Raw genomic sequence first — 12931 nt, 5'->3', positions numbered from 1 at the left:
TACACTCATTTTTTCTTTGCATAAAGGTTTAATAGATGATCTATTTATATAGCCCATAAAGGTTTTTTGTTTTTTTTTAACCCTTTCCTGACGGGGTTAAAGTGTCTTCATTCGAACAACTGTTCCGATGTAGACAAATTGAAATCACACGATCGCGAGATTTCAATTATTGGATCGGGTCTGGGGGGCGTCCCTATAACCCTAGGAACGCCCTCCAGACCGCGATGAAATCTAAGAAGCACAGTAGGCTTCAGGACAGCCGTTGGCTACTGCAGTGTAATTATGGCGGAATAGAACGGCATAACGGCGTTAAAAGGTTAAATGTATGGTTTTGCTTATTTTTAAATAACTTTATAGTAGCGTCTATAACATGCAGTTATATGAAAATGAGTGTATACTGTCCCTTTAAGTCTTTCTTCCTAAAATTAAATGCATGTAATGTATTTAATTAAGGAAACTCGCAATATGTCCTATATATGTTTGTATTTTAAGGTAAATTCATGTTTATTCAAAATAAATCTGTAATTTCCAGAACATTAAAAAAAGTGCATACCTGCACCAATCCCACTGAATTCAAAGGCATGATGGGAAGTGTACTAGGTTTACGTGGGAACTAAACATTTCCATCATGCTGCACACAATTCAAAGCAAGATCCTGCAAATAGCAATTGAGAAAATGCATAACATCACAAGTGAGTAAACCAGTAGAGTAAAAGGTTCATGGTGCTCAAAACCTCAGTTGCAGTTAACACATGACAAAATATTTTTTTATTAAAAGGGACAGTCTACACCAGAATGTTTATTGTTTTAAAAGATAGATAATCCCTTTATTACCCATTCCCCAGTTTTGAATAACCAACACAGTTATAATAATATACTTTTAACCTCTGTGATTATCTTGTATCTAAGCCTCTGCAAACTGCCCCATTTTCAGTTCTTTTGACAGACTTGCAGTTTATCCAATCAGTGCCTGCTCCCAGATAACACTGTGCATGTGCACGTGAAGTTATCTATATGAAATACGTGAACTAACACCCTCTAGTGGTGAAAAACTGTTAAAATGCATTCTGAAAAGAGGTGGCCTTCAAGGTCTAAGAAATTAGCATATGAACCTCCTAGGTTAAGCTTTCAACTAAGAATACCAAGAGAACAAAACAAAATTGGTGATAAAAGTAAATTGGAAAATTGTTTAAAATGACATGCTCTATCTGAATCATGAAAGTTTATTTTAGCCTAGACTGTCCCTTTAAGCATAGTTAAAAGGGACTTTTTTTCTTTCATGATTCAGATAGATATACAATTTTAAACTACTTTCCAATTTACTTATATTATCGAATTTGCTTAATTTTCTTGGTATCCTTTGTTGAAAACCATATCAACATAGGAGCTTAGCTGACGATTGGTGGCTGAACTTGTATGCCCATTTTCATTGGCTTAGAAACGTGATCAGCTAGCTCCCAGATTTGCATGACTTCTTTTTCAAAAACAGATAAGAGAATGAAGCAAACTTTATAACAGAAGTAAATTGGAAAGTTGTTTAAAAAAAATGTATAATCTAACTGAATCATGAAAGAAAAAGCTTTTTCTCTTGGAATCCTTTGTTGAAAAACATAGCTAGGTAGGCTGAGGAGCAGCAGTTCACTACTGGGAGATAGCGGTTGATTGGTGGCTGCACATATATGCCTTGTCATTTGCTCACCAGATGTGTTCAGCTAGTTCCCAGTAGTGCATTGCTGCTCCTTCAACGAAGCATGCCAAGAGAATGAAGCACATTTGATAACATAAATAAATTGGGAAGATGTTTGATACTGTAAGTGGAATCATGTCCCTTTAATATAATTCACTTTCCTCAAATAGAAAGGCATATATAGTTCCTTGCAATTAAATAGAGCTATTTTAATTTACCTTTTGTTTGGCAGCAGGGAAACAAAATGCTGGGTAACTTGCGTTTAAAATATTATAACCTGATGAAACAGTACTGAGAAACGCGTTGTGATTAAACTGAATTTTAATCTTTGACTGTGAGCGGTTGTTTATCCTCTAGGGGTGAAATAGTGGTTCCTCTTTCTGATGGATTTCACCAGCTTCAGAAACCTCAGCGGTGCTATATACCATCATTATTCTGGATGGCGGTTCCTGCAGTGTATGCTGTAGCCGGATTGCGAGTCAGCTGGACGGCTCTGATAGTTCAGCCTGCTCCCTTTACACTGTTGAGTGCATCGGGTTTGTGAGTATTGTTTATACTCTGCTTCTATTTGGTGTCTGTTGTGACATACTTCCCTATTGGAGCGCCCTCTTTTATCTCGTTTCTATAGAGCACCTATCTAGTCTACCCCTAATCCTGAAGTGCAGCCTTTACAGACATTAAAGGGACACTGAACCCAAAACAATTTTCTTTCGTGATTCAGATAGAGCATGTAATTTTAAGCAACTTTCTAATTTACTCCTATTATAAAAAAAAAATCGTTCTCTTGCCATCTTTATTTGAAAAAGAAGGCATCTACGCTTTTTTTTGTTCAGAACTCTGGATAGCACTTTTTTATTGGTGGATGAATTTATCCACCAATCAGCAAGGACAACCAAAGTTGTTCACCAAAAATGGGCCGGAATCTAAACTTACATTTTTGCATTTCAAATAAAGATACCAAAAGAATGAAGAAAATTTGATAATAGGAGTAAATTAGAAAGTTGCTTAAAATGTCATGCTCTATCTGAATCACGAAAGAAAAAGTTTGGGTTCAGTATCCATTTAAATACCTCTTGCTTTTGAGGCTAAAAAGCCAATTCTGTAAAACGTTTTCTTCAAAATGCTGCTAACTTTCTAAACTAGCAACAGATTTGCAGCCTTCTGGACAAAGCCTGGGTTACAGAATTTGCTTTTTGTTCTCTCTATGGAGTGTAGAACAAGCACATTTTAATTTGTGTTATAAAAATGTATTTAATGACCCTTTGCTTTACTTGATTCAGTAAATTAGTCCCTTTAAGTAACAATTTATAGCCTTATACACTCTTTCAGACACTGCTCTGAATCAATAATACCCAAAGACCCTCTCCTCTTATTACTGTCAGTAAAGTGTCATCAAATCTAATAATTGGGTTTTACCACCCTTAAAAGGATATGAAGCCCAAAAATGTTCCTTCCTGATTAGCTAGAACCCCCAAGGCAGAACATACAGTGATCTGAGATGTCATCGCAGAAAATGCAGCATATCTGCAGAAAGAACAGGACACATGCAGGAATTGTTAGCACTTGAACTTTGTAGTGCTGCTCCACATTAGACAGTTTTCTTCAAACAGAGCTATGCTCTGGCTGCACTGTGTAAGTGCTGTTTGAAGTGAGCAGTCAAAAACCCGCCCCTAGCCTTTCCCAGTCTTTAAAGCTGTTTATTTTGAATGTAAGACATTAGTATGAGCATTGCATCTTTTTTATTACTACAATTCTATGTTAGACCAAAAGAAAAGGAAACAGATTTATTCAAGAGACATTTTAAAATTTTCTTTTTTTGTATGCATCTAATTTGCAATGCAATTTTCAATGACTGAACTATATTATAAAATGTTAAAACTTGCTTTATTCTTCAGTTAACCAACACATTGCAATTAAACTGGTGCCTTAGTGTAACTGCCTTATTTAAAATGAAAATTTATTTAAAAATGACCTGCAGAAAACATTTCACTAAAAAAAATCTTATTGCAGAAAGTGAAGAAAAGTTCTGCCTCTGGGGCTAGAACATGTTATTTTAAACAACTTTCTAATTTACTTCTATTATCAATGTCTTTGTTCTCTTGGTATCTTTAGTTGAAAAGCAGGGACATAAGCTCAGGAGCCTGTCTATTTCTGGAGCACTATTAGGCAGCAGTTTTGCAATAATGTTACCCATTTGCAAGAGCACTAGATGGCAGCACTATTTCCTACCATATAGCGCTCCAGATGCCTACCTAGGTATGCCTTCAACACAGAATATCATGGGAACAAAGCAAATCTGGTAATTGGAAACTTTATTATTCTGAATCACAAAAGAACATTTTTTGTGTTTAATATCCCTTTTATACTTAGTTTTGCACTTTACAAATCTAAATACTTCATTAGATTTACTAGTCTGCCATTTGAGTGTTTTCTTCTTCCAATACTCAAACCATGTTTAAAAAAACTTGTCTAATAATTTTAGAAGGAAACACAATGTACAAGCTTTGAAACCACGTAGACTCTAAACAAAAGCTAGGTTTTGATTGCTTAACAGTTCCACAACTTCCTGTAAAGAATCATTTGTATACATTTACATGGATAATCCAGAAATATTTTAAAAACAAAAAGATACAAAACAATGCTCGTCCCAGCTTAGATTGGAGAGCAAGGATGGGGTGGACTATGGATATCTTGTAGTCATTGTAACTGTGTTTACTTGCTTTTAGATATGAAGCCAGAGCACCTGCCTGTCCACAATCACCACTTGTGATGCAGATGGCAAAATGTAAGATTGCACAAGAGCTCTCTTATGCAATGGCATGCCCTTCTCCAACCAATTAACTAAGAGCAGGGCCTGCCAATCACCACAAACGGGTTTAGGGTGATTTATTAATTCTATTATCCCATTGGCTTCATTTTCTTGGTATCCTTTGTTGAGGAATCAGCAATAAACATGGGTAAGGCAATAATGAGGCATTTATGTTTATACACCAATCAGCAGCTCCTAAAGCCTACCTAGGTATTCCTTTCAACTAAGGATACCAAGAGAACAAAATAAATTAAAAAAATAGAAGTAAATGTGAAAGTTGTTTAAAGGGACAGTCTAGTCAAAAATAAACTCATGATTTAGATAGGTAATGTAATTTAAACAACTTTCCAGTTTACTTTTATCATCAATTTTGCTTTGTACTCTTGGAATTCTTAGTTGAAAGCTAAAACTAGGTAGGCTCATATGCTAATTTCTCAGCCCTTGAAAGACGCCTCTTATCTGAATGCATTTTGACAGTTTTCACAACTAGAGGGTGTTAGTTCATGTGTGCCATATAGACAACATTGTGCTCACGCCCATATAGTAACCTAGAAGTCAGCACTGATTGGCTAAAATGCAAACTGTCAAAAGAACTGAAATAAGGGGCAATCTCCAGAGGCTTGGATACAAGGAAATCACAGAGGTAAAAGGTGTATTAAACTGGGGAATGGGTAATAAAGGGATTATCTATCTTTTAAAACAATAACAATTCTGGTGTAGACTGTCCCTTTAAAAAAATGCATGTTCTATTTGAATAATGAAAGAAAAAATTGTGTTTTATGTCCCTTTAACCTCTTAAGGACATATGACGGAATTTTTCCGTCATAAAACAATTGAGCAAACTGAAAGCTGTGTCCTTAAAGGGTTAAATTTGTGTTTGTAGACTCACTCATGCAAGTCTGCACCATAACATCCCAGAAACTATGAATGCTCATAAATTTACATTTAAAAGTGGTCCCATTTTGTTGCCCAAGCCATAAAATCAATAGGAATGCATTCCCAAATGCTTGTTGTCTCCAGAGAGTGAAGCTTTACGGAGCACAGGCGTGGTGCTGCCGTTGCTTTTAAATGGGATGTGTAATATTGCCTCTGGTTGGAGGTTGGGGTAACATAGCCTAATAAAAATTAAAAAAAAATGGAAGAAGGCTGCACAATCTATTAAAACCTCATAAACCTAAAGGGAGGTCAAATTTTTCCAGTTTAATTATATTATCAAATTTACCTTTTTCTTGGTATCCTTTCTGGTAGACATAAAACAATACTCTATTAGAATCAATGCATTTTATTTTGTCTTCCATGCCCTAAAACTAAAAAAAAAAAAAAAAAAAAAAAAAAAAAAAAAAACCAGCATTCTGACGGAGTAATTAGACAGACTACAATGTTCCCTCACAAATTAGTGTCTGATCCTTGTACAGCTTGCCATCTACACTATGATTACATAGCAAACCGCCCTAGTAAAACCACAACAATAATAAAGATATGTGACGTTTACAGTTCAGATAAAGAGCATGTCTGAGATTAGCTTTCACATGCAGGATACAAATATTGAATCCAATAGCAATTTAAAAAAAAAAAAACCACCACTAAAAAAAAAACACACTAAAGAAAAAAGAAAAAAAAAAGCTTTCATGATTCAGATAGGGCATGCAGTTTTAAACAACTTTCCAATTTACTTCTATAACCTATTTTGCTTAGTTCTCCAATTATTCATTGTTGAAAAACATACCTAGGTAGGTTTAGGACCAGCAGTGCACTACTGGGAGCTAAGAACTGATTGGTGGCTGCACATATATGCCTCTTGTCACTGGCTCACCCAATATGTTCACCTAGCTCCCAGTAGTTCACTAATGTTCCTTCAACAAAGGATACAAAGAGAATGAATCAAATATAATAGAATTAAATTGGAAAGTTGTTTAAAATGTCTGTCTGAATTATGAAATAAAGTCTCAGTTTAAGATACTTTCAAATTTACTTCCATTATCAAATTGTGCAGATTATTTTTATATGCAAACTTTCTGAAGCACCAACTACTACTGAGCATGTGCAAGAACTCACTCTGTATACATATATACAAGTCTGTAATTGGCTAATGCCTGTTACATAATACAGTGCGCCGGAAAATTAAAATACATTTTGATTTTTGTCAGGGGAAAAAAACAAAACAAAAACAAACAACTGCTTATTTAAAATCTAGAGCATGTGCTATTGCATTGTCTTTTTATTCTGTTCGATTATAAATTTATACTGTATTTACTGGTCCCATAAATAAATGAATCCCACGACATATACAATCAAGAATTTGGCTATATCATACTGAAAGCCTCAAGGCATTAACTTCCGAAATATGTTGTGTGAAATCACACCCATGTACTGACTACACTGTTGTTTCCAATAAAAGATAAAGTGTGCATTCATTTCCACAGCAAACGACAGAGACAAACATGCTTTGCGGTCAAAAAGCAAATCCTCGAAACAGTTCAGAAAAACAAAAGGACAAGAATGCATTACCTGGAAATCAGACGGGTTGCTGCTGATCTGGTTTACATTTGGCAAGGAGCCACCATAATACTGAGCCCGGGACTGTGCCAATCGCAGCTGCTGAAGTTTTTGGAATTGAACCTGCATGCCAGAGATGAAGAGGTTAAAATACAGATTTTTCAGATTAAATAAAATCTTCCCCACATATTCAAACAATCATCATCATTATTCATCTTAGTTTATTGGTTTTTCCATTTATGAAAAATATGTTAATTTTCACGCTGTATTAAAGGGACAGTAAAGTCAAACAAAATTAAACATTCACGATTCAGATAGTGCATGTCAATTTACATAGCTTTCCAACTGACTTCTATTAGCAAATCTGCTTAATTTCCTTGGCATCCGTTGTTGAAGAGTAGGCTCAGGAGCTGCAATACTACTGGGAGTGAGCCAATGACAAGAGATATATGTACAGCCACCAACCTATTTGACAATAGAAGTAAATTTTCTTAAAATTGAGCACTCTCACTGAATTTTGAAAGTTTAAATCAGGGGTATCAAACTCATTGTATCTGAGGGCCACTGGCCAAGTGCATGGTAGGAGCTGTAGTCCACAATAGACATACGCAGTGTATATTTATCTTGTGAGTGTGACGTGAAGTGATCTTTCTGGAACTTAAAGGGACACTGAACCCAAATGTTTTCTTTTGTGATTCAGATAGAGCATGCAATTTTAAGCAACTTTCTAATTTACTCCTATTAGCAAATGTTCTTCATTCTCTTGGCATCTTTATTTGAAAAGGAAGAATGTAAGTTTAGATGACGGCCCATTTTGGTGAACAACCTGGGTTGTTCTTTCTGATTGGTGGATACATTCATCCACCAATAAACAAGTGCTGTCCAAGGTTCTGAACTTTCTTTTTCAAATAAAGATAGCAAGAGAACGAAGAAAAATCGATAATAGGAGTAAATTATAAAGCTGCTTAAAATTGTATGATCTATCTGAATCACGAAAGAAAAAAATTTGGGTTCAGTGTCCCTTTAATAAAAAGTGACATTTATCCAAGCAGTGCATAATGGGAGTCTACACTGGACAATGCTTGCCTTTATATTTATCTTGTTAGTGCCTATATAGAACATCAACTTGTTACACAACCTAGGACCCTTAATAAAAATGATGGGACCAAATTCATAATTTACCTAATAAACAAGGGAGGGCTAGATTAAACTTTCTTGAGGGCCGAATATGGCCCCAGGGCCGGTACTTTGGGACCACTGGTTTAAATGGACATGAGACCCAATTTTTTTTCTTTTCGAGATTCACATAGAACATGCAATTTTAAACAACTTTCTATTTTACTTCTATCATCAATTCTGCTTCATTCTCTTGCTATCCTTTGTTGAAGGAGCAGCAATGCACTACTGGGAGCTAGCTAAACACAGTGAGTGAGCCTATGAAAAGAGACATAGTTACAGCTACCAACAAGCAGCTCCCAGTAGTGCACTGCGGCTCCTGAGCCTACCTAGGTTTGCTTGTCAACAGAGGATACCAAAAGAACGAAGCAAAAAGATGATAGCAGTAAATTGGAAAGTTGTTTAAAAATGCATGCTCTGTCTGAATCAGTAAAGATCAATTTGGCTTTATATTACTGCTGTTTATACTAATTGACTATCAATGGACTAACTTTTACATGTGACCAATTTCTGCCTTTATCACTCAAGCAAAATATGGAGGAATTTATAACCATTTAATTTTAAGTTGGTAAAAAGAGACCATTACTTTTTGTTTAATAGAAGAAGAAAAAAAATACACATTCTATCAATTTTAAAGACAAAGCTGAACACTAAAGTAAACCTATATTTTTTTCTAACAAATATAGTTAAAGTGATGGTAAACCTAATCATTATTGAACATAGTGTAACTATGATATAAATCCAACCCCACTTTCATTCATTTTTTTTTCTTCTTCTGAATAAAAAGTGTTCTCTGCTGGTAATTTTTTTTTATTCAGTGACATTTCTTCATCATGCCCATTAATTTCCTGGCCTTTAGGCGGCCAAATCCTTACGCAGCACGCCCCTTGTACCATTTGCGCATGAGCATCTATTTGCACACGAATCCGTTACTGCCGCCTAAAGGACAGAAAATTAATTGGCCAGATGAAGAAACGTCAGAGTTATTTTAAAAAAAAAAAAACAAAAAAAAAAAACGTAGATTGGCACTAGGAGGAGCGGTAGAAATATAGAGCAATTAGCAGTAAGAAATAGAAAAATCATGAATGAAAGTGGGGTTGGTTTTATATCTTAGTTAAACTGATATGTTCAATAACGATCAAGTTTATACCATCAATTTAAAGCTTTAACAGCCTTGAAAAGGAGATGGATACATTCTGGAACAAAGGTTTGTAAAACTGTATGTATACTTAAAAACAACAACAACAACTATTGTATAGGTTCATTTTTTGAATGAATGTATTTCCATTTTACCTTTTAACACTATTAAAAAAAATTGGAAATACTCTTAATATGTAGCCACCAATCAGTAAGCTCTACCCATGGTGCTGAACCAAAAATGGGCTGGCACCTAAACTTAGATTCCTGCTTTTCAAATAAAGATAGCAAGAGAACAAAGAAAACATGATAATAGGAGTAAATTAGAAAGTTGTATTGCATGCTCTCTATGAATCACAAAAGAAAAAAAAATTGGGTTTCATATTCCTTTAAGAAATTAACATTTTTAGACGTGGGCTCTATTTAAGTTGGCAAATTTTTGCAAATAAAATCTCCATTTAACAGGTTCAAACTAAAGGCAATAGAAACAACATATTTCAGTCATGATTTAGAATCTATATAGATGAATATTAACTTGCAAGCTTACAGTAAGAAAAAAAAAATATGAACATTCACTTCCATTAACAAAGCAGATATATTGAAGTTAATGGTTGTGCATTACAGTGCATACCATTACATCAGAAATGCGTGAATGCTTATGCAATAACTATCATTTCCAAAAGTCGTGAAAATTACAGCATGATTCAAAAAGCAGATAGGTTGATCTTCTAAGCTCTTAAAGCAGGATACTGAAAGGTGACATATCCCTTGCTTGATCCACACCCACAGACAGTTACTCCTAGGGACTCATTAAAAATACAAATCTGCACCAATCCACAGAATCAGTCATCGTGTATCCTCCCCAAAGTTTGCAGTCTCTAGGGATTCACATAGATTATTTTATCCTCAGCAGACACACTGACGTTCCCCAAACTGTATACATGCACACCTCTCTGGAGTATAAATTATGAAATGTTCAACATATTTTATTCCTATAACAATTATAACTAAATGAAGAGATTGAAATTGGTTATTTTATTTCTTGCTACATTGACTGCATTTTCACACTGTTAAATAAACAATATTTATTAAAATCATATAAACACTAGATTAACCTCAAAAATGTTATATTATTACAGTGAAATTAAAATCTTTTTCTTTCACGATTTGGATAAATGCGTACAATTGTAAACAACATCCCAATTCATTATAATTATTAAAATGTGCTCCATTTTCTTCGTATACTTTGTTGAAGAGCAGCAATAAACATCTGGGTGCTATATGAACACATAGAATAAGCCAATGACAACAGGAATATGTGCAGCAACAAATCAACAGCGTGTTCCCAGCAAAGCTTTGCTGCTCCTGAGCCTAAAGAATGCTTTTCAAAAAAGGATTCCAAGACAATAAAGCAACCTAGGTAACAGAAGTAACTTAGAAAGATGTTTAAAATGAGAATTTAATTTTGACTTTAGTATTCCTTTAATACCTAACCTTAGCGGAATGTTCTAATCTAAATGGCAATAGGGGGGCAGTTTAGCAATTGATTGAAGCAGGGAAACATTTCAATTTTCTATATAAAATAATTTGTGACATCATATAGTCCACAGAACCATAAATTGCTACAATGTGGTTTAACTCTAGGTTGAATGCTGTTAGTCTTCCACTGGCTGTTAAAAAAAATAAAAGTAATCCTCAAAGGATTACTCTAAACTCCTGAGTCCAGTGCTATACAACAAGTGAAAGTCTCCTATTGCTCATTTTCAACCAATAATCATAAAACCACCTCCCTGTCTGACTAACAAGAGAAACAATAAGTGAAAAGCAATATAGCATTGCACAACTAAATACAGTTTCTCATATTGCACTGTGGAACATCAATGAAGAATAACTCATATTGTAAGAAAAACAAAAATACTGTTTCCACTACTAATATTACCCTTTATTATAAATAACATAAAAAAGTTTGAGCACAGGAATACTGAATAGCTTAAGTGAATTAATTCTGCAGTAAATAGATCGATAGATCATCTCCAAATTACTACACAATAATATTATTAATACTATCGCCTGTATCCAATCCACTAACAGTCATCTTATTTGGAGGATGCTTCCTCGTCTATTTCTATTATTTATAGTTGTTCGTACTGTCACCCTATGCAATGTTATGTATGAAAACTGGAAGCTACCACTAAAATACTTTAATATTAGAACTTTTCGGGGCAGTGATCACTGAGCAGGTTTTTTACTCTATGCCTGTCAAGCTATAATCAAAACACACCCTGACCCTAAGGAGCTTCATCTGACATTGGTCCACACAAATAGTGTGGCTTAGGGTTAACCCCTTAGTGCCCAGCTGTCACTGTATCCTGGCTCACCCTGGACATAGTTAGGTCAGACATGAGCTCATCGAAGGCCCGTGTCTCCTCGGCCTGTTTCTGGTTATGCAAGGCGATCTTCTCGCTGAACTTTCGAGGGTTCGAACTACTTGAGGCCGGGGTCGCAGACATAATGCAGGCCTCGGTTGTATTTCCCTCCCGATGGAAACTGTAAGGGGGAGGAGGCGGGGGTATTTTGATTTGTACAGTCCCAGGGGGACCGGCCCCGTTCAGCCTGTCATGGGGTCCGGACTCGTCTGCTGCCCCCTTCCGGAGAGTACACGGAATCAGGAGAGGACTGGCCTGTCTCCGGAGGAGGAGTGAGAGGCCATTCGTGAGGGACTAATCTCCGTGCAGGCGACAAGAACCGAAACACCAGTCTTTCTGCTTCCGTGGACCAATTTAGTGATTAAAAAATTTCTTATGTCTCAAAAAATCCGAGATGATCCAAACGAAGCACCACTTCCTGACAAGTCCCAAACGCACAGCCTGGGCCTGACGCTAGGACTCCACCCACATAGCCGGGATTGACATTGTTGCTCCACCCACTGAGCCTGACACTGAATCCACACCCACAAACCGACACCCCGCCCACTCATCTCAGTTCTACCATGAAGATAACGCCCATTTAAGAGAACCTCCCACTCTGCCACCGCCCACAACACGATATTTTGCTATAGACGCTGCTGATTGAGAGGTGTTTGACACTGAGATCCGCCCCTGACACTGGGAGCCGCCTGCTAAGCCCAGTTTGGACCAGCGCAGTGACACTCCCATAGAACCCGGTGTACCCAAACTACCCCCGCCCCATTACTGTGGCATATCCCTTGTGTGTATTCCCCTCCTGTATCTGGGCCCCTTACTAACCTCTCCGCCCACTCACAGTGACTGCTCTTTCCCTGCTGTCATTTCGTTGTGTTTACTTCTTGCTGCGTGTGTGATTATTCGTCTCACTCTCTTGAGAGGCTGAGCCATCAATCGCTTTGGTTATGAATCCGATGTCAGTTTCCTTGTAATCTTCAGTCATTGCCAGAGAAGAGTTTGCAAAGTATCACTTGAACTTGTCAACGACATATTACAAGAACCGTATGGCAGCCCAAAGGCTCAGACTGTGTAACTGAACTGAAAAATCTATCAAAATGTTTTATTAAAGGGACATGAAAGTAAACAAAAACAAAGAATATTGTTAGTCATTGCAAATCTCTCTTTTTAGATGGAACTTTCATGTTCTAAAGCTTTTGAGATTCT

The 12931-nt window shown here is 36.2% G+C and overlaps 1 protein-coding gene across 2 annotated transcripts in view; it reads right to left on the bottom strand.

Moving 5' to 3' along the window:
• Nucleotides 1–12216, bottom strand: part of CRTC3 (CREB regulated transcription coactivator 3) — a 668286-nt gene extending 656070 nt beyond the window's left edge. For both annotated transcript variants that reach the window (XM_053717740.1, XM_053717741.1), the window contains exons 1-2: nt 11684–12216; nt 7005–7115 (exon numbers count right to left, since the gene is read on the bottom strand). In XM_053717740.1, coding sequence (XP_053573715.1) covers nt 7005–7115; nt 11684–11815 — 243 coding nt within the window. In that variant the 5' untranslated portion in view covers nt 11816–12216. The remainder of the gene's footprint in view (nt 1–7004; nt 7116–11683) is intronic.
• Nucleotides 12217–12931: the final 715 nt, after the last annotated feature.

The sequence above is a fragment of the Bombina bombina genome, chromosome 6 (assembly GCF_027579735.1).
Source record: "Bombina bombina isolate aBomBom1 chromosome 6, aBomBom1.pri, whole genome shotgun sequence".
Taxonomy (NCBI): domain Eukaryota; kingdom Metazoa; phylum Chordata; class Amphibia; order Anura; family Bombinatoridae; genus Bombina; species Bombina bombina.
The sequence above is the reverse complement of the archived record's forward strand: the minus strand, read 5'-3'. Positions and strand labels throughout refer to the sequence as shown.